The sequence below is a fragment of the Argiope bruennichi genome, chromosome 7 (assembly GCF_947563725.1).
Source record: "Argiope bruennichi chromosome 7, qqArgBrue1.1, whole genome shotgun sequence".
In the NCBI taxonomy this organism is placed as follows: domain Eukaryota; kingdom Metazoa; phylum Arthropoda; class Arachnida; order Araneae; family Araneidae; genus Argiope; species Argiope bruennichi.
Genome location: NC_079157.1, coordinates 103,448,249 through 103,471,122, shown reverse-complemented (window position 1 = coordinate 103,471,122; position 22,874 = coordinate 103,448,249). Strand labels below are relative to the sequence as shown.

General features: G+C 27.0%; 1 protein-coding gene across 1 annotated transcript in view; it reads left to right on the top strand.

Moving 5' to 3' along the window:
* Nucleotides 1-17,724, top strand: part of LOC129975507 (uncharacterized) — a 57,434-nt gene extending 39,710 nt beyond the window's left edge. The window contains exons 16-25 of the mRNA XM_056088569.1: nt 3,377-3,509; nt 5,310-5,455; nt 6,081-6,219; nt 8,228-8,379; nt 9,446-9,596; nt 11,874-12,016; nt 13,592-13,733; nt 14,679-14,962; nt 15,191-15,343; nt 17,605-17,724. Of these exons, the coding sequence (XP_055944544.1) occupies nt 3,377-3,509; nt 5,310-5,455; nt 6,081-6,219; nt 8,228-8,379; nt 9,446-9,596; nt 11,874-12,016; nt 13,592-13,733; nt 14,679-14,962; nt 15,191-15,343; nt 17,605-17,648 (1,487 nt within the window). The 3' untranslated portion in view covers nt 17,649-17,724. The remainder of the gene's footprint in view (nt 1-3,376; nt 3,510-5,309; nt 5,456-6,080; nt 6,220-8,227; nt 8,380-9,445; nt 9,597-11,873; nt 12,017-13,591; nt 13,734-14,678; nt 14,963-15,190; nt 15,344-17,604) is intronic.
* The last annotated feature ends 5,150 nt before the right edge of the window (nt 17,725-22,874 follow it).

Below are 22,874 nucleotides of genomic sequence, written 5' to 3'. Positions count from 1 at the left end.
TTGCTATTATCCAGATTAGTGAAAAATATATTTCCAATTCTGCAATTACCCATTGATGTGATCTCGTTATGGACAGATTCTATTATTGTTTTGGTGTGGATCAAGACAGAGCTCTATAAGCTACAAACATTTTTCAGCAATAGGGTTGGGGAGATCCAAACACTCACATCAAATTGCCATTGGAAACATGCAAGTAGCAAAAACAACCCTACTGACATTATTTCTAAAGGATGCAGTGCAGATGAACTCATAAGGAATAAAATGTGGTATTCTGGTCCAGATGAACTTACTGATGAACCAGTCGACAATCAATCCATGCAGGATATTGCCTTTGCTGATGAACTAAAATGTGTTGCGACTCTGAACATTGACTTTTATTCAAATTTTTATGATGAACTCTTTAATCTTACAAATAATTTCATAAAATTAATTAGAATAGTTAGCTTTATTTTCAGGTTTACTAATAGCACTAAATCTAAAGTGTGTCGTAATAAGGTAAGTAAATATTTAACTGCTAAGGTGTAGTGTAGCACAGTTGAGTGAATTTAAATCAGAAATATATTCACTAAATAAAGGTAAAAATATTTCAGAAAAGTAAGTTAAGATCTTTAGATCCATTCTTAGATGAAAAATGATTACTTAGAGTTGGTGGTAGACTTAAAAATTCTGACTTGGCATTTGAATCTAAACGTCAAATAATTTTATCCAGTAAGCATACATTCACTAAGTTACTTTTTGAGAAAGAACATAAAAAAATTTCTACGTATTTGTGTACAAAGTTTGTTACATTAAATTAGATTACAATACTGGCACTTAAATGGTAAAGGCATTGCAAGGAAAATCGTCCATGATTGTATTAGATGTTTTAGGCAAAGGCCTAGGGTGTTAAAACAGTTAATGGGAAATTTACCTACAGAGAGAGTAACTCCAAGTTCTCCATTTTTAAATTCTGGGGGAGATTTTTGTGACCCTTTTCAAATAAAGTTTAAAAACCAAAGAAAAGGAATATATTCAAAGGTTTATGTAGCGATTTTTGTATGTTTGTCAACTAAAGCTATACTCCTAGAAACGGTAACAGATTTGACATCTGAGGCTTTCATTGCATCTTTAAAGAGACTCTACGCCCGTAGAGGCCGCATTGCAAACATTGATGTCAGATAATGCATCTAATTTCAAAAGTGCAGCTTCAGAATTAAATCGCTTAAAAACTAGTTTGTCAGACTAATGAGACTTTAGCCAATTACCTATCTGCAGAACAATTCAATAGAAATTTATTCCCCCTTGTTCCCCCAATTTCGGAGGTTTATGGGAGGTAGGTGTAAAATTATTTAAACACCATCTTTATAGAACTTTAGCTAACAGTAAAATAACTATTGAAGAATTTGAAACAATAGTAGTTCAAATTGAAGGTATACTTAATTCACGTCCCTTAATTCCATTATCAGATAACATTAACGAATATGAACTTTTAACTGCTGGACACTTTATCATTGGACGCCCAATTACTTCAATACCTGAATCGCAAATCGTGGATATTTCTGATAATAGGTTGTCGCGCTGGCAATATACTATCAAATGTGTTCAAACAATTTGGAAACGATGGAAAATTGATTATTTGAACCACATACAGCAAAGAAATAAGTGCCAATTAAAAAAATAACGTTAAGGTCAGATGTTTAGTATTGTTAAAGGAAAATGATTTGCCTCCTTGGAAATGGGCAATGGCTAGAATTTTAGAGATAATTCATGGAAATGAGGGAAGAGTAAGAGTTGCTAAATTAAAAACTAACACGATATTTTTACACGCCCTAAAGCTTTAATAACTATAACGTCATCCTTATTTTCTACTACTATACATCCATTTATAATCGACAATAGCACACATTATGAAGCCCTGTTTTAAGAAATTGCTTAATTCATTTTCACATCTTTTTTATTCCATTAACTTTGTGAAAATGCACAAATTTTAGTTTATATTTTACCACTCCAGATTACCCAGTATCCACGTTTCCGTATAGTATCGTTTAAGCAAAGTTTGGTGTTTATGAATATTCTAATAACTAAGTGAATGTAAAGGGACATATTGGAATCTGACCATTTATACTTGATATTGATTGTTAATATTTAAATAATAATATTGTAAAATATTTCAGTTGTAAGTTTTTTAATCGACTTGAGACCCCTTTTCTTTCTAGTGGCATTGGAAATTCTTCACTGATTAAATCGCAAGCAAATGATATTTTAATTATTTTTAAAAACAAAACTACTTAGCTGTAACTGTTTCGAATTCATGATTATTATTTTATATGGAACGTTAGAATACATTTTAAACATTTATTTTATTTAAATTATTCTCAAAATATATATACACCAATATAAAGTATATATTATAAGAATGAAATGTAAAACTATGAGGCATTGTACATTATTTGGGTGCTTTCTAGTTGATTTTCATAGTTTTTACTGAAACGGAAAATTTTCTCTTTGCTCGTACTTTATTTCCTATAGTATGTAGTTCTATATCCTCTTAATTTCCACGAAATTGTGCAAAGTTCTTGAAAAGAATCGAATTTATTGTCACTTTATAGCGAACATTCGTTGAGGGCATTTTTTAAGGAATTTCTAAATAAAAACTTGATAGTTTAATTATATTAACGTCCCGTTCTAAAGCAACACTAGGGCTATTTTGGGACGGAGCTCATTTTGAACCGTGGTCAGATGACGAGGACGACACCTGAGCTGGCATCCCCCTCTCCACACCACACCACACCAGCGAAAGGACGTTTGGCATGACGGATTTAACGTGCAACTGACCCCCTTACACGACGGTTCTTCGGTGGAATCGGGTCTCGAACCTGAAACCCTACGGCTCACAAGCCGACACCTTACCACCAGGCCACCGCGGTCCTCTTTGATATTTTGGTGAAATTTTATATTTTAGATGTTTCCAAGTTCGAAAATATATCCTGATAGAATAACATTCAAATTTAAAAATATCCAATTAACTCTGGCATATTAGTTCAGTAAAAAAGATTTCCCGTTTTGAAAAAGAATTAACGTGAAACTTTATTTCGATGCTTATATTACGAAAACTGAAAAAAAATTGTCTAAAATAAAAAAAAATCATTTGAAAGCAGCAATTTTTATATAATATCCTGCAATGACAAATTTCGTCGTGCCTGAAAACTAATTTTACCATACAGACCTATGGAAAGTAAACCTTGCTCCATATCAGAATTTCTTTTAAATTAGTAAAAGAAATCCTGATATGGAGATCTTGAAAAGTCAAGGCATGAAAAGTTGCAGGAAACATCCGATTAGTTTGTTTTTTGTTTTCTTCTGTAGATCTGTGTCCTTATTTTTCTATATTTTATAGAGGAAGAACAGAAAGTCATTCATCACTGTTTATCTCAACTAAACCCAATTATTGTTGATGATTGCTTACCAGGATTTATGTATGTTTTGAATGAAGTGTACGAAAACAACATTCCGGATTTAAGCAAGATTCCGTAAGTAATTTCCATTGTGTTTTATATAATTTCCCATATAAAAACTATGAATTATTGTAATTAAAAATATCCAAAGGTACGGAAGTAGCAATTGCGGATCTTTCTGTCTTTTGGCAAAAATTAAAATATAACTATTCGCATATTTAAGCATAACGTACCTGAATATATTAAAGATTTATGAATTGAAATTTTGAATAGACATTTTTATTATTCAGTATTTGAAATTGTTAAGAATTCAGCATTATAGAAATTTAATAGTTTAAAATTCGAGTTGAATAAACTTCTGATATGTAGTAGAAATCATATTAAGGAAATTAATTTTTTAATAACTTATATTTTAACTAATTTAAAGTTTCAGAGTATATTATTATATGAATGAGTTGAAATAAAAATGAAGAGAATATTTATTCATAGAAAATCCTATTAAAACTTCACATTTAAAATCTCTCAATTGATATCTTAACATGCTATTTTATTTTCACTAACGATATTTATTAAGTAGCAAATTAGATGCTCTCTGAGAAAGAAATACAATGAAATGTTTTGTTTGTTTTCAAGCATCAAGATGATGATTAATCATTTAAAATTCTTTAGTTTCGCCTCACATTTTTTTTAAGATTGTGCATTTGGTAAAATGGGTTAGTTTGATTTTCCTCATAGGAGCTTTCTTATTTTGAAAAATTACCTATCTTTCAATACAAAATGATTATTTTCAGAGTGATTGCACCCTTATTTATTTTGTAATAAATTTATTTAATTATTAATGATTGCGACTATTTAAAAAGTTCCCGATGTCCTGAGAAACAATGAAGTTAAAAAGTATATTAAATAGCTTATTAAAATTTCTGTTAAACTTTTAATAAAATTTTTAATTTAAGAAAGAAACTTGATTCTTTTTAAGATATATTAGTATATCATTAGAGGTTCAATTCTAAATTTCCGAGAGGTAAGCATTTAAGTTGTAGAGGAATATTAACAAAAATTAATGCATTAACCTAAAATTAAATGGCAATTAATTTTAGATAAATTTTTGACATGTTCTCAAAAATGCTAAAATTTAACTCAGAATCACAATTTTCAGGAAAAAACAAAAATTTCATTTAAATTGAGATTTTAAATGTGTGAATTTTAAATGTTGGAATCAAGATATGCTGATTGCCATTGCAACAGAAGCACGAAATGCATAATATCAAAGGAAGTAAAGAGGATAGGTATAATATCAATGGTAGTAAAGACCATGGTATGGTAGGGTATATCAACAACAAAATGTAACAAACCCAATAGAGATACAATACAGAAAGCACTATAAAAAAACTTCATTATGCAAAAGGTGCAACAGTAAAATAAATGAAAAACAGAATAATAAATATTCCACAAGAAACGAATATTGATCATTGATAGCGATTCGTACCTCATATCTCAAGACTCAAAATATTCGCCAATTCGTATAACATTGATGTCACTTACATTTCTGCAAGCAGTAGTGCTTTGAAAATCTTTTGTTAAATCTTATTTATATCTTCAAATATTATGTAATAAATTTTGCCATTTAAAATAACTGCATTTCTTTTGTTACATTTTCGTTATGTTTGTGTGTATCATTTTTTGATCTTCAATTATTTAGTCATGCATAAATGATTATAATTCATATCGATATTCTATGTTTCCTTTTAAGGGAAGAATATGGATTTTTGAGATTCATTATATGAATCTTAAGATCTTTTTTTCTTTTATAAGAAAATATGAAATTTTTTTATTTACTAATAATTACCAATTATGGTGTATTTTTTTACGTTTTAGAGTACGTATAGCTCCAGCAAGCTGTCTGAAAAATTCATTTGCCAACTGCAGTGCCGATTCTCGCCTTTTCTTAACTGAACTTGTTCACCGCTATACCAATGTATTTGTAGACCTGCTATTTTTTATTTCTAAAGACAACATTGATCGTAAGATTTTAAATTTTTTTCTTCTTATACTTTCATTCAATAAAATATTTTATAGCTATATGATTATTTGAAAATACTAATGAATCAGCATTATTATGCTTCCATTTACAAACTATATTATGTTTATGGGAATTATATATTTGTATGATTATTCTAATTCAGACGAAAACTTAGTAAAAATTAATAGATTATTTGAAATTTAAGGGCGCAAGCATTTTAGTGTCGACTATGCCGTTAACAAACGAATCAACGTAAAAATATAAGTCATAAATGCTCAAGAATATAACTAATCTTTCAGTAGTGTAATTCTGACCTAACCTCATAAACATTAATTTCTGAAAGTTCACCATGGAGACATAAAATCATGATTTAGAGTTTCTCTCAGTTGTTGAACCATCTGTGTTATTATCAATTTTTAAAATGTTTTTTTAAACAATGTAGCAATTTGAGATAACGATAAACGGGCATGTGTATCTCAATATTTTTAAAACACTATAGATTCCATTTTTGCATTTACAAATTTTACGAAATCTGGAGTAAAATTTCCTCCATTGAGTTTATGATTTTCGTTTCGATAATTGTTTTTTCCAAATTTCTAAACTTATAAACATTTTTAACTTTTTAGAAAACTTGCTGAATATTGCCAGCGAATGTATAGCTACGATTCCTGTCCCTTTGCTTAATGGATGCATCAGAGATTTGACTACGATTACAGAAAAGTTGTCAAGCGGATTTTATCATATATCGGAGTTAAAAATAGAATTGTATGAAACACTTTCTCTTGTCCAAATTTATTTCTTTTTTCCAAATTTGTTTTACTAAAAATCTTGATCTAGTTTTTCATTATTTCTTATTCAATATATTTGTAATTTCAACTAGGGAAAAACTGGATATTTGCTAATTTCGAAGTTGATAAAATTGGCAAATAAATTCCTTTTGTTAAATTTATGTCCAATTTTTTAATTAATAGAATGTTTTTAATTCAAGCATATAATAAACGTGGATATTTTACTATAATATTTATAATTAATGCTTTTTTATTAAGTTATTTACTTCATTTTTAAATACAATTAATAGATATAATTATTTTATTAGTATATTGGTACTTTAATTTTAGATATAAGATAAGTAATTGAATATCATAATTGTCATTATATTTTTAAAAAATGACAGGCTATTGTTGGAGGAAAATGATTTATTTAAAAGATCAAAAACTAGATACGATACTGATACAATAAATTCGATTACCATTTTTTTTGTTTGTCGCACTTTTCTTATTTTAGAAAAAAATTCGCAAGAAAAAAATATTCATGTTTTTGCTCTAAGCATCAAAAATTTCGAAAACGAAAAAAAGTTCATTTACCACAATACTTAAATAGAAAAATTTGTAAATAATTACAAAATTTACAGCGGCGCAAGATTCACTAGAATACTTTGATGTCATGAAAAGCAAAGAAAATATTGGTACATAAAGTAATTCATATTTAATCTTGATTGTCATTAAATTATAATAAAGATAAAAGATTGAATCATTTTTTGCTCTAAAGGACTATTAATTAAAACAAAGTAATGATTAAAAAAATTAAATTTGACAAATTAATTGTTTAAATGATAATAAATAATTGCTTTATTTTATCATTTTTATTGCAACATTTAATTGTTTTTACTGTCATGCCTTTATCACTTTTATTTGTAACATCGAAATAAATGATAGAAAATATTATACATTCGTAATGAAATACAGTGCGGCATTTATTTGGTTTAATGTAAATAACATTCATTTAAAATCTCTGTACGATATTAATATAAAATAAGAAATTTTGCTTATTTTTCTATTTAAATGTATGCTATTGATTTGATTACGTTCTCCATTTTTCACTATATACTATTTTTAGAAAAATTAGCCATTTTCCAATATTTTCTTCGCTAATTCTGTAAACAAGTACGGAGTTCATATTTGTTAGCTGCAGTTCATACGATTAATCGAATATTATTAATAATTTTCTGCTTTTGGCGATCAATTGGTTAGCCGGGGATATTGGTTATATCTGATTTTAGAAAAATCGTTTAGATATAACTTCATATCCAAGATTCCTCTATATTATCTTGCACTAAATTAAAGCCATGTTATTTTAACTACCTTACTTAATTGCGTACGTGAACAATTCTAATGAAATCAGACGCACAACTTAATAGCTCTGCTAAAAATGTAAATATCCGGATCTATCATATAAATTTTGCGATATTGTAACTTCACTTTTTTTTCCCTTTCTTATAAGCAGCAGAGATATTAAACAGAATCCTTCTTCTCTTTAGCATTTATCAAAGGAATAAAATCTTGAAATGGCATATTTAATAATACAATGAAAATAGTTTGAATTTCAAGGTAAAAATATAATATATTGATTGAAATCGGACAAAAAAATATTTTTCAAAAGTTACTAAAATTCGAAAAAATTTGCTTGCTTATTAAACTGATATCATTAAAGACATTTTTAAAAAAATTTGGAAAGTGAAAAATTCATTTTTGAGCAATTACATCATTGAAAGTTATCATGGAAAAAATGCCAAAATGCTATACACAGACTTGCACACGCGCACACGCGCGCGCGCGCACACACACACACACACACACACACACACACACACACACACACACACACACACACACACACACACACACACACACACACACACAATTAATAATAGCCAATTAATCACATTGATCTTAGCTGTTACTAACAATAGTGAAATTATACAATTTATTTTCAGAAAAGAAAAGACACCAAATTGCATGAATGAATTGTTCAATCGTTGCAGTCGATATCATCGAATATTAATTGATCAACTAATGAGAAAATTGACTCGTAGTGTCACAAATACTGATATGTTCGACATTCTTCATCCACTGAATATATATTCAGGTAATGTATTAAAAATTTTTTTGGAAATCTCAAAGGTTATCTTTTAATTTTTATTTCTTGGATACTTTATTCATATTTTTTATAACATATTTCGATTATTTTGCTTAATGTAATAATTTGTATATTATAAATTCACAAAAAAAGAACTTCGAAAATATTTTTACCAGAGTATTTTAATATTTACTTGAGCTATACTTCACTGGTGTACTGCATATATGTATATATATAATATAATGTTAACTTATTTTGGTTGAAGCAGAATGCAGGTTCAAAGACATTGAAGAGACATTTTACATTTTTAATTTCATTATAATCCATCTCGGGAAGACAATTTTTTACAAGCAGGCGCGGACAGAATACGTCCGCCACAGTGCGGCACGAAAGCAGAAGTAAGGAAGGGCGAAACAAATGATCACTAATCTTATATAACATAGGATTTCCGGCTACGTGTCGATTGAATACTCGTGTTAACCTTGGACAAGGTCAACGGAGGGATCACTTTCACTCGCCACGTGGAACTGATGGCGCATCATTTTTAGACAGCTTCAGTTGAATTAATTAAACGGAAAGTATCAGGAAATAAGAGAATGAAATTAATATGGGCTAAATTAAGATAAAGCTTTGGAAATTAATTTGGATTAAATTAAGAGTTTAAAATATCATTTATATGTATGTGTGTGTATGGGCAGTAAATAAATTGCATGAATTATTTTTAATCGTTGTTTATAATTTATTAATCCTTTTATCTATTATAAATGTAATTAATTTGGTCATATTTCATCATAAATCGTTTTTTTTGTCTAATTAACCTGCATTTCGTTTAAAAATGTTTTTTCCCATGATCTTATACTTTTACGTAGTTATTTTCTGCAAGAGACATTAAAATTGATTAAAAACACAATATTTATTTATCAAATATTTGAAATTTATATAAAAATAAAGTTTGGAATTATTATTATGCACTACGAAATGTTCAATATAAACATAACGTAAGAAATATCTGAAAAATTAGTTTTTTAATGTAATTATTGATTTTTATTTTCATTCATTTTTTTTATCTTAAAAGGCCCTCATCACCATACACAAACAGATATGCAGTTAATTCAACAGTGCTTCGGTACAGTTAATGAAGATTACCTCAACTGGTGTGTACCAGGTCTCTACGAAATCATTAGATCTTTAACAGAGTCAAATATTCCTATTTCAGTGATAGCCTTGTAAGTCCGATTTTGAAATCAAAATCTTTATATTATATCAATGTAATATTTTGACTGTTCTATTATTTCTTATCTTATTTACTCCCTGGTATCCTTTCTTATATCTTTGTTGTTTTTTGATCAAAGTTATGCTAAGATTTATATATAAAAAAAACTAACATCAAATTATTTAGAAAGTAAAATCTTCACTAAAATAAAGTTTTCATCAAAAATTCGTGTTCTTTTCTTTCAGGGATGCGATTCTACCTCGGATCCGCGTTTTCTGCTTGTTTTCGGATTTATCTACTCCCGCTTTTTTAACCAAAAGGAAGAGTTTATTACAAGATAAATAATATTTCTACACAATTTGCATTTAAGGGGGATGGCGTTAAAGGGCTTTCCACTTTTAGATGATGATGCTCTTGGATAGTTTGCTGTTGCAATCTGCGTCAATAATTGATACTATTTGTCGAAAGCATTTTCTTTTTTTGATAATGAATTATTTGTGTTGTAGACGAATTATTTGGGTTGTAGAAAGTTCTTATGACTTGGAGATACGTAAGTATCCTGCTATCAGTTTACGGCAACTACAGCAGAATGAGTTGGTGGATAATTGGTGGGTGAAACTGAAATTTCAGACAATTTCTACTAATGTCGAAAAGGTATTGTGCCATGTTCACCTCTTTGAGTGGGCTTAAAATTGAGAGCAGAGCCTAAGTGTAAAATCACTTGCCACATGACTTGATTATGAAGTATGAGTATGTCTAAAAAGTAATCTGCTATTCAATTGTATAAAAAATTAGCTTGAGATAAAGTGGATAGAAATCTCTGTAAAAAAAGGAATTCAGGAGGAAGAAACTACAGAGTAGAAATTATTAAACAAAATTATTTATGAAAAATCCAAAAAAAGTCTCTAAGGAAGCTGCAAAGAAAATATCTGTAAAAACTGCCAAATTGCAATGAAATATTCATCTGAAAAAATAAAAATTTTCCGAAAAATCTTGTGCACAAAATGAAGATTCTTATTGTACCAATGTAACTGATGTTTAAAAATAAACTGTGAAATACGAGTTGAGTCATGTCAATGAAAGAACTGCAAAACATAAAGCCAGTAATGTGTCCTAGATATTCTGCAAAGTTCCAGTGAACATTAAAGAAATGTTTACTAAATTATGCTCGTGAGTTATATTTACGATGAAGCACTAGTTTTCTCCTCATATTTGTTGTACTGTATATATTTAAATTTGTCTATGATAACATACTTCTTAAGGCATCTTTGAAAAAAATTAGTCATATGCTATTGACTTCTTAATGTTATAAATATTTTCAGATGAATATGAAATCCAGTTGGGCTATAATTTTGATATTTATGTACATTCACTATTTAATTCATACTTTTTGCATGCTTTTCCTTCGGTAATGTTTCATGTCACATTTTTGGATTTCTCTTTTTTTTGCTTTTTGGTCAATAACATACCTATTCTTGAACACAATATTTGGTTCATTTTCTTTATTAAAGTATTGTTTAGAAATACTTGATATCATAAAATGCCATCTTGGTGGCAAGTATTGCAAAACAGTGCTAAAGGAATTACATAATGCATACAAAAAAGTTGCAAACCAATACTTGGACAGTAATTTTATATTTTATAACCCCTCAACTTATATTATTTTATATGTATTAATGGTAAGGCATGATAAGAAGAATGGTTGGGTGACAACTAAAGACAGTAATTAATTATTAAAATCATTCTATACTATTTATAAAACTGCACTCTTTGAAGTAGCAATAAATTATTTTTATCAACTATGTTTCTAAACTAAGTTATGATATGTATCATGGTAATGATTGAATTATTATTCATCGATGTCTGAATTCATTAAGGATTATTCATATGTATTCCACTGTCGACTATTACTTGGTTTTCTCTTTTCATTCTTTTTTTTTCTGAGAGTTTCTTATGAAGTTCGTTTTTTTAAGCATTACATACGTATGATTTGGCTTTCTTTGAGACCTCTAGATTATCTTTTACTATGTGTTATGTTGAATATTTGAATTGCGATAATCGAATCTGATTATATAAAAGTTTTTGATTTAGTTATAGCTCGTTTTTTTAAATTTACTTTTCTTTTGTTAATTGCTTTTATTGGCCGATTTATAATTTTGAAACATTTTTTAAAACCCTTTTAAAAACTGACTTTTCTGAAATTTTTATAACTCGCCTACAAATATTTTGCCATGTTTATTCTTATTTATGGAGAATAATGTAGAATAATTTCATATTTTTTGCGTTTCAGAAAACCTATTGAAGGATCATGTCTTGATATGGCATTTGCTGAGTGCTCATACAAATCCCGCATTTTAATAAAGGATTTATTGTATGATTTTGCTTATTTGTTTGTAAACATATCTTTGCATGGAGCTCCTCAAGGACAAACAGGTAATTATTACATTCTTTTTCACTTGACATTTTAGGAATTAATCTCGTGTATATAGTTATATATATTATCTATAGAGTGTATATTTGTATCTTTATAAAGCAGAATTATATGCTTGAACAAACTTAAATTTATGGAAGTAAAATTTAGTTAGGTAACATTACATATAATACATTATTCTTAGTGTCGAATCTTGAAAGTTAGATTTTATATATAGAATAGAATCTGATCGTTGTCATAAGTGTTTTGTAACGAAACGAGCAAATAATTATGATATTTTAAAAATATCATCATTTAATTGATAAAACTATCATTTAAAAAAAATTTGTAAACATTAGGATACTGGGAAGAAAATCGTACAGTTAAGATAATTTCTTGTCAGTAACTAAATTAGTGTATGCGAAATCCCTACTTTCGGAACATTTTCAAAGCTTCTAATGCAGTTAATAGCATCTAGAAAGGATCGTTTTATACTAAATAAATGATACTCTATACTTTTGTATCTGATTTTACTCTTTCATATCTGAAGCATTGTAAAAAAATATTGTAATCTTCTAAAAATTTGAACTCAAGATTTTGGCAAATCCCTACGTTTTAGTTAATACTCTGAATTCGAAAAAATAGTTTTTGAAATATGCCTGTATCTGTGATAAAGTTAACTCAAAAACGCTTTTAACTAGACGTATGAAATTTAGTATATGGTCTCTACACTATATTTATAGATTCAGAGGCAATATATCTGTCCGGTGGTGGAGTACAAATTAATGTGATAATTAGAAGATGAAGAGTGTCAGATGGATAAAATTTAATGTACAAATTTAACATCTAAATTGTAGATATCTACCAAATTTGAAACCAACTGCGTCAAATTATTTTCAACCGGTCTGTACTTTCACCAATATGTAAATGCTATAAGAACAACATTAAAGGAGACTAAACTACAAAGGAGAGGCTTAAATAAATGAATTGTGGGTTAATATATGAGGCTTAAATATATGAAAATGTAATTTTGTAACAAAAACTGTAGTTCTGTGTCTAATTTTGGTTTCAATCAGTTGGAAACAATGCGTCTAAAATGCAAATTTTGTTTTCTGTTACCTACTGCTAAATGACGGGGATTATTCACCAAAACGATCATCGATGAATAAGACTTTGATTTTAATCTAGCATCTCTACGATAGATTCAGTAGAAACGCCAAAGAACAATATTTTATAATTATTGTTCACCAATGCTGTACAAGGCCCTCATATTCTTAACCTAGGTATACAATTTTATTCGGAAGGAAGAGGATAATATTTTTATTAGACAATATGCGAGAAAGTTTTAGGTAGACCATTCCTGCTAATATTCGTTTTCTACCAATGCTTTTGAGATAAAATCTCTCAACTTTTTAAAATTTATCCCTTCCTCCTCTTTTGTTTTCGATAACATTGCATCGCCACATTACTTTAGATAGACCCTACTCCTTCAACATTATTATTCTTTATTCGAACTTTATTTTTCTGTATAATGATATATATGTACTGAAATTCTAAGAATAAATGCAATGAATAAAAAAATATTTTTATCTGTTTAGGTGAACTAGGCCCTCCAATAGATGCTATTCAAGAATGCATTGCAAGTGTTAATTCTACTGGATCAGACAGTTGTGTACTTGGAATCATAGCTTCTCTCCATAAGATATTTATTGAGAAAGTGGAAAATCCTCAACCTATCGTGTATGTATTAATATATTAGTCGTAAATTTAAACAGACCTAAATAGTTTGATATTTATTTAAAAGACAATCAAAATACCAAGAATAATTATTCAAGATAATCGCAAGGAAATATTTATCTAACTTAGAGTGAAGGGAGCAAAGAGCCTATTGATTTTTTTCTGCACTGCAATATTGTAGAGGAAGGACCCGCAAAGATAAAATATTTTAAACTTTGTTCAAAATAAAAAGAAGTTGGAAGATTGAACAGAATATTGTACCTGAGCTTCAGTTACTTTCTCTGTGTCACCAATAGCTATTAAATACAGATCCAATAATATTACTAATCTTAACCCTAATTCGACTAAAATTTATAATAATTCAGTTAGATGTTATGTATATACATGAATTAATTTTATGTCCAGAATATAATGCAATATGAAATACTGTCTATTTAAGCTTCGTAAAATTTCACTTTCCTCTTTCATTTTTGATTTTTTTTAAATGCAATACAATAATAACATAGAATATTGAAGTAATTCTTTCGAAATAAAATCTCTCATATAAAATATTAAATTCGTAACGAGGGAAATAGATTGTAGAAAATTAAATAATTGTTTATTTTTGGGAATCGGATATTATAAAGGTAAGTTTTTTTAAACATTTGAATACTAAGTCAATGGGAATTTATTAAATTACTATTTTCTTATTTCTTTATTCACAATATGCAGTTGTTTGTAATAATGTCATGCATTATTTCATTATTTTGAAGTATAATTTTTGATGCTGATTTATTGTTTAATATGAATTAACTACCAAGCTAACTACCAAGTATCGTCTCTAAGTGCTACTCCATATAAAAACGACTAACATCCGTCTTAACCTGTGTTTTTTATATTTGATTTGCAATAACTTATTTTTATCCTGTCTAGTATGTATCAAACATTGCAATTATTAATATCTTATAGGTCCTCTGATAAGGAAAAGACAAGCATGGCATGTTTAGCTGAATTATTTAAGCCCTGCGATTTACCCGTTAAAGTATTCCTTTTGAAACGTATTGCTGATATTAGCAATGTGAATGTAAATTTCATAATGGAAACATTTTTAATAAAATCCAAAGCAGATGAAAAGAAAAAAGTCATAGAAGAAAATGGTGTACAAGTAAGATTGAATCCTATATTGAAAATGAGACAGCAACCTTTAGAAAATCATGTGGGTCATAGAACTGCTAATTTTGCGGAAATTGCTGGTGAGTATATTAATAAAGTTTGTTTTATTAAGAAAGTGTATTTAAAAAAAAAATCAAACTTAGATTCCGGCAGATATCGTTCTTATTTAAATTTATTTTATATTTATTTCTAAAAAGGTTCCGATAACAGGAAATTTTGCATAAGTACCATTTTAATTCTTATTTCTTCATGATTATATAATATTGTAATATATTAATCGAATTAATAATGGTTTTATATATTTACAGCAATCCAAGAAAAGAAAATTCCGTTCCTGAACGAAATTTCAAAACTTTCAGCATATCAAAAGGAGTTTGGAAAAACAGACATCCTCTGGTACGACAAACTACGGTACAAAGGAATATATCCTGGAGAGGGCCAAAAAATTGGATGCACTAAAGGTACAAATTGAAAGCACAAATATAATTTTTATATGCTTCAAGATAAAATTCTGGGAAAAATATTAATAATATTTAAATTAAAAAAAAATCTTAATGTGTTATGTATTCTTCTATAACTGCACCAGCGTTATGATTACATGCAGTATTAATCGTTAATGTATCCAAACGTTCTCTGTTACTGAATATGTGATTCTTCTAGAAAGCACACAAGCGAGAACAAATAATTTTATCTTGTTTGGATTTCCTTATTTCTCCGAGATAATTTAAATGTTCAGTTTCTTAAATTCTCTTCCCTTCTTTATTATGTTGATGTTGTAACTCGTGACTAACAAAGTGAACAACTGGTTGATGATTAGCAAATTTCTTGGAAATTATGATGCTTTGATGACGTACTACTAGGAAAATATTTATATATGGCAGTTAATCTGTATTAAAAAAATTGCCTTTCTGAAATGTTTTCATTTAATTTTGTGATTAGGCCCTCTAAATTTAAAAATAAGTCTCTGAAAATTTGTAGGAAGAAATGTGAAATTATTTGTCTGCATAGATGAATGTAATAAAATATTTTAATAATTGTCTCTTTTGCCCTTTGGGAAAGGTATAAAAATTTCCAAAGGGCAAAAGAGAAAAGTTTTAAAACTTTATACTTTCAACCTCCATAGAAGCAATATTTACACCTTATTTATATATTTACACACCTTATTTAATGAAACTTTTTAATTGGTGATACTTGTCTAGGTGGAATGTCTAGAGAAATAAAAGCTTGCTCCAATTTATTGGAATATCTTGTGTATGCATAACATACAAGCAAAAAAGAAAAAAAGTAAAAACGAAGCAATAAAAAAATATAACAGAAATAAGAAATAAAGTGATAATCGAAGATAAATTGATAGTAAAGAAAAGTGCTTAAAATATATGAAAACGAAAAAAAGGAGAGGGGGCAGAAGACATGCGAATGCATAGAATACTGCAATTCAAGAAACGCCATTAAAACAATATTAAAAGTGGAAGTTGGCGAATTAATTTGCTCATTTAGGAATGAAATCAATGCAGATTGTAAAAGAAATTATAGCATTTTCTGTCGACAGGATCGGACGATTAAGTGAAATGATGCTGTCTTCGCCACACTGCTCTAGAAAAGGAAAAGTGATGTAAATCTGAAATACAAGAATAAAGTAAAAAATAAATAAAAATACTAAAATAATACAAATAGAAAGGTAAGTGAACAATATAACAAGATTATACAAAAATGAAAGTAAAAGCAATTTTCAACTGATAAGAATGCTAATATTCTTTTTATACATCCTGTTGTATGGCAGGAAAGAGCAACAATCGTTAAAAATAAATGCATTAAAAAAGTTTTTACTCATTACTTACTTGAGAAGTTAAACTTTAGTTACAAGGGCAACTAAAATTTCAAAAAAGTATATTAAAGGCGCGCATACATGTTATAAAAAAATAAATCATATTTTCACCACTTTATCTTTAAAAATGAAAGAAATATCCAAGATTTAATATTAGTAGTGACAATGAAGTAGTAGAATAAAGGAGGTAAGACATTTTAAAGTATATTAGTCTTAGTTAGAATTTCTTTACAACATTGAAATACATTGTTATCAGATACACTTAAATTATTTTTTAATTAATAAACAAATCCCTAAGAAAAATCTGAACTACTATTAAATTAAATAATTGAAAGGCAAATTTTTTTCAAAAAAAATTCATTTCTGCTGTAATAATCCGGTTTAATGAGAAAGGGCATCAAAAGTTTGTTTCATTCTTAATTAATAGTTGCAATTGATATTGCAAAAATATGTCGAGGTGCTCTTATTTTCACCTTTCAAGTTATATCTGTGCAAAATGTGGTAACTTTAATTCTAACAGTCTGTTCTTACATACAGGCATTCGGCTTTGTTTTTAATAGTAATAAAACAGTGTTCGTGTGTGTTTATTCTACATGCTAAACCATTTAATCTAGGTCTAACAAATTTGTCACATATGTATTTTACGGCATACGTATATGAGAATACAAATCTCATAATTTTTGAAATTTTGATTAAAATTTTAATGAATTGAAAATTAAGCGCAGTTTTGTCCTTTCTTAGCAATAACTTCCGGAAATATCCTTGAACAAAAAATAATTTTGCATAGTTTTGAATTTTTTATTCTAAATTTAACGAATTTATGGCAAAGAAACTTGCAAAGAAAACTAAAAAAATAGTATTTTAAATGAAATAATGAAAAATGCAATTTTCTTGCAGGAAACCGAGATTCAATGGGATTCAGAGCCAGAAATACTATTTAGAAATAAAATATATTGTGCCTGACCAAATGGTTGTATTCATTTTTTTAATAAATTGTTTTAGAATCTTTGAATATTTACTGAATAATTTTATAAAAAAGTAATTATCTATTTTTTTGCGTATCAAAGTAAATAATTTACGCATATTTAAATCTCTTATGCTCTAAATAAGTATGTTTCCTGTTGTAATATGATGCCAAAAATGCTACATCTGATAATATCAATTTCGAATATTATCAGGTGGAAATCACTGAGCAATATACTGAGATATTTTTAATTAAAGAGATACAAAATAGGTTTTAAAAAATGAATTGCTCAATTATTTTTTTTAGCAATGATTGAATTAATTTTGCTAGTAATTTCTCCAATATAAATGCAATTTTCAGAAATGGTTAGAATTTTCAAAAAAAAAAAAAATCTAATATAATTATAAGACATTTTAAGAATGAATTCAAAATTCTATTTGCAACAAAAAAAGTGGAAATTTTTAAGAGTTATAATAGATCTCTTTTTAATTTCAGCCACTGAGTAAAGTTGTTAAAACGTTGAAGTATTGAATTTCTACTTTGATAATTTATTGTAATTCAGCTTTTTAAATTCCGTTATTGGATTTATTATATGGATGTATTTAAGTTTAATATGAAGAAATAAAAAGGTGAAAATATATATCCTTGTTTCATTGTTTATTGTAGTTTTAAATAAATATTGTTGTACATTAAATTTTTTTAAATTTAAATCATTTAAATTTCATTTTTGAAGTTTGTTGAATGAAAATGGAAGTTGCAATTTAAACAAATTTATATAATATTTGGTGACTGCTGTAAATTCTAATCCAAATTTTTGTTCATTTAATATTGAAGTTTCAGCTTCTTTGTGAAATTTTGTCAATTATTTCTAGGACTCGGATGTATTTTTTAAAAATTCAATTTGAAGTGTATCAATGGCTTTATAGAATTTCTTATAAAATATTGTATTATAAATGGAAGATTAAAATTAATATTTGAACCATTTCATATAAAGCATTAATAAGTTTTAATATCTTAAAATGCATTGAAAAATATTAAGATAACTCACACAATTCTTTTTGTAAAATTTTTATATTTAAAATTACTTGAATGCATTACAGAACTACAGATTCTTATTTAATATACGTTAGAATATTATTTTGTAAGAATTTATTAACATAAAATTAAATGTTATTCAGGAAAAAATTATCTATTTTTTTTCTTTTAACCATACCAGTTAAAGTACCGAGATTACTAATTATCAATAAACTTATTTAGATGCATTTTGCTTTATGAAATGAAAATCAAAGGGAACTTGAAAGCAGAATCTAATATATTAAATGTTAATAATAAATTTGATTTCATTAGATTTTTCCTAAATTTTAAATTTATTATAAAATTAAAAATTTCATTGCTGCAGAATACAAAATATGAATCAAAATAATAAATATTTCTAATTTCTAAATATTGTTTGCCTGATCTATTATCTCATAGGGCGGGGCAATTAAGAACGTATTAGGTGTTTTCTTGGATATGAATTGTTAGTAGTAGGTAAAAAAAATAGATTAAATGCCTAAAATTTTTCATATTAAGAAGGCGATGATGACCACTATTTTATCTACACCAGTTAGATAAGTGTTCTGAGCCTCCACATTGTCTTTCAATGAATTTGAAAATATGCTGTTTTATATTTTACAAAATGTTTTATAAATATTGTTGCATACTTTATTCCCTAAGACAATTTTATGTTTTATTTCTTCTTGCAGATGGAGCCCCATAAGCAGCTCGAATGACTCAATTTGTACTGCATGGAGAAGAGACATTTTTGAATTTTATCATCAACATTCAGGACATTCAAAATTTAATTTGTTGCTTTTACGAAGATTTCATCATATTCTACTTTTGATTTGTAAAAATACTAATATTTTGTCTATTTCTAACAAATAATTTTTCTTTCATCAGGCTGGTATAGTACTTATTTTATATTTATTTTAAGTTTATGTCTATTGATATGAGCAGTGTTTTATCGAAGGAGAAAAAAGATGGATTGCAATGAATTTAAATTATCAAAATTTGCCCTACTCTTTTGAAATTTTTATTTTATTTTCAAAATCAAAGTATTACTTAGTGAGCACCATTAGAATATTAAAATTGAAGTATTTTAAGTGTACTCATCTTGATTTATTTCATCAATATATAATTATTTATTATATAGCTAAAAACACACAGGCTGGTAAGTGTATTCTTTAATTTGAATAATATTTTTATTTACAGTGACAAATGATATGTTTTATTAATGAAATAAATGTTTTATTAATAGATGATAACATATGGGAATTTTCAATAAATTGGATATTTTACTGTTCATAAATTAGAAATATGAAAAATTTCTGTTAGTAATTAAAAAGAAGCAAAAAATAATAATAATAAAAAAAACAAATCAAATTGCATACAATAAATTTAAATTAGAGCGTATTATACCAATTACTATTTTCTTTACTAATTCAGTTAAGGACAGTTTCCTTGCTAGCCTTTTAAATAGCAAAGACAATGCATGCTTGAATGATGAACCCCTATTTGCTTTAGAGAAGTTTGCATTTCCTTTTCAATATTACATGGTATATAATGGTTTATACAGGTTATTTAAATAATTCATGCAGTAACAGATTAAAAAGATATTTTTTATTTATTTTTAACAATATAACTAATTTTAATTATTTAAGTTTTGAATTTTCAGATTATAAATCATTATTTTAAATATCGTTGAATTTAGATTTTTCTCAAATTATTAATCATGCCACGCGTAAGGGAAAAATACGAAAAAAATCAATATATTAACTGTTAATTAAGTTCTAAAAATATTAAAAATTTTTAATGTCAGCGTAAATACACAAGCTCTCAGAATTCCATAACTCCAGATATATAAAAATGCGAATGGAAAATTAATTATAAAATTTCGTTTTTAAAAAGAGAAAGTTGAGAGAACCAATTCTCTCAATGCTAAAAGAAATGCTTGATGTTAAAAGAAACATTCTTTAATAGAAATGTAATTTGGATCTCTATTCAAAAATAGGCGTTTTACCAATTAGGGATCAAATATTCAATTCTTTTAAGTCGTATATATTAACTTCCATTTTCAAATTTGTTTGAATTCAGTAGAAAAATATATTCATGTAATTTCATTTTTTGTCAATGAATAAAATAAATACACACACACGCACACGCACACACACAATATAAAATTTTGAATAATTCGATTCAGGTCATTTTATGCAAGTCCAGCAAATTTCGTTCCGAAGTTCGCAAGTGTTCTTGAAGTATAATTAATTTTGTTTGTGAAAAACTCCGCCCCCCCCCAAAAAAAACACTTTAAATCACTACGAACTGTATATTAAATCTCAATTTGTTGATAGCAAAATAAGACTTCTTTCGCATTTCTATTCATAAATTTTTTTTTTAAAAAAATAACCAACAAAAATTCAAGTTAAATTAAAATCTTTTTATTTAGTTAAATATTAAATAGATTTGTTATTTAACTGCAATATTATAATGTTGTTAAAGCTCGCGCTTCATGAAGTGTAGATCTATAAATACTAATAATATATGGTCCCTCAGAAAGTGGCAGTGATAATTTTAAGTGTGTGGAAAAGGTTTTTGAGAAATACATAAAAGTATTCTAGATATAAGACTCATTTAAAATTGAAAATATTTTTCAAAACCATATAAGTTTCAAAATTATCACCAGAATTCCATAAAATTTTATTAAGAGGTTTATTTAATGATAACAAATTGACGCAGAAAAAAAATTGATAGCCAAAATTTCGAGATATCAATTAATTAGGTTAATCAATTTGTCTATCTCAACAAATTACGACCCTCATGTCATTTACATTGACGCTAAATTTGTGAAGATGCGATAATAAATGAAAAGGTTAGATGTGTTCGATTTTCTTTTGTTGATGACTGCATGCGATATATACGAGAATTTCTTTTTGATATTCTGTATGTTTTACTTTCTTTATTGTTAAATTTTTTAAGAAATAAAAATCTTTATTTTTATGAAAATAGCGCCAAATGGAGCACGTTGTAAGTATTTTAATTCTTTCAATGTTTGTTTTTAATTTTAAAAAAATGATTAAAGAATTATGTATTTTTATTTGAGTAATTAAATTTTAACTGTGAATTACTAAACATATAAACATAAATATTATTTCCAATTATTATATAACACTGTTTCAACATGTACAATATTGTACAGTATTTTTATGATACTAACCGCCTTTGACGGCCAGAGTTTTAGCCCAAATTACTGAGCCACAATATTTAAGGTTTTTAGGCTGTTAAATATTAATAAATATTAATGCGAAACGCATTTTTTGAAGAATTTCATCTTATTTGATGAAACCAAAAAACATAAATTTAATTTAATAATTCAAAACGAATAATAACATGTAAAAACGAAAAAAAAAACAATGTATATATTATAAAATAAAGGCGGAAATGAAATCTCTGCTTCAAAGTTAATGTTCACAGAAATCATTTTTAATCTTAATTTTAACAGTGTCAAAAACTCGAATCTGAATGTTTTGTTGGATGAGGCTTAATTCCATAACAATAAAAATTAAATGCTGCAAATAGTGAATTACATTAACAAATTTATTAAAAATGAAAATATTGTACAGAAATGATATTATTAGAAAGTCAATTTTTTGAGTTTTTAGATAATGTAAAAATTATTTTTATGCGGCAGTAATTTTGGACGGTATAGCATTAATTTTCAAAAGTATATAATATCGATTTTCTATCTGACAATAGTTAAATTTTTTTTCGAGTTTGATTAAACTTTGGCTAATTAATCCCTATTTCTTGATTATTTTTTTTTTGCTTCTTTCCATTGAAAAAGCAGATTGGTGTTTTTTTTGGTGAACTCTATCCATAGCATTTCTAATAAGTTTTCAGCTTCATTAACTAACGGAGCATTGAATTACCTACAGCTGTTAAAATGTTAAATGAAGCAGATTGAAACGTTCGTGTAGTGATTTGTTCACACTTAACTATTGCCATTCGACTATATATAATAAGTGATTTTTATGCTATGTCTGTTAGCATTTTACATATATAGTTCTTTCTTCACAATATTGCACGGCATTTTGTTACTTGGTAACATGCGTATTATAGATTTATTTATGAAGTTATGGCTCAATCGGAATTTTACTTTTTTTAA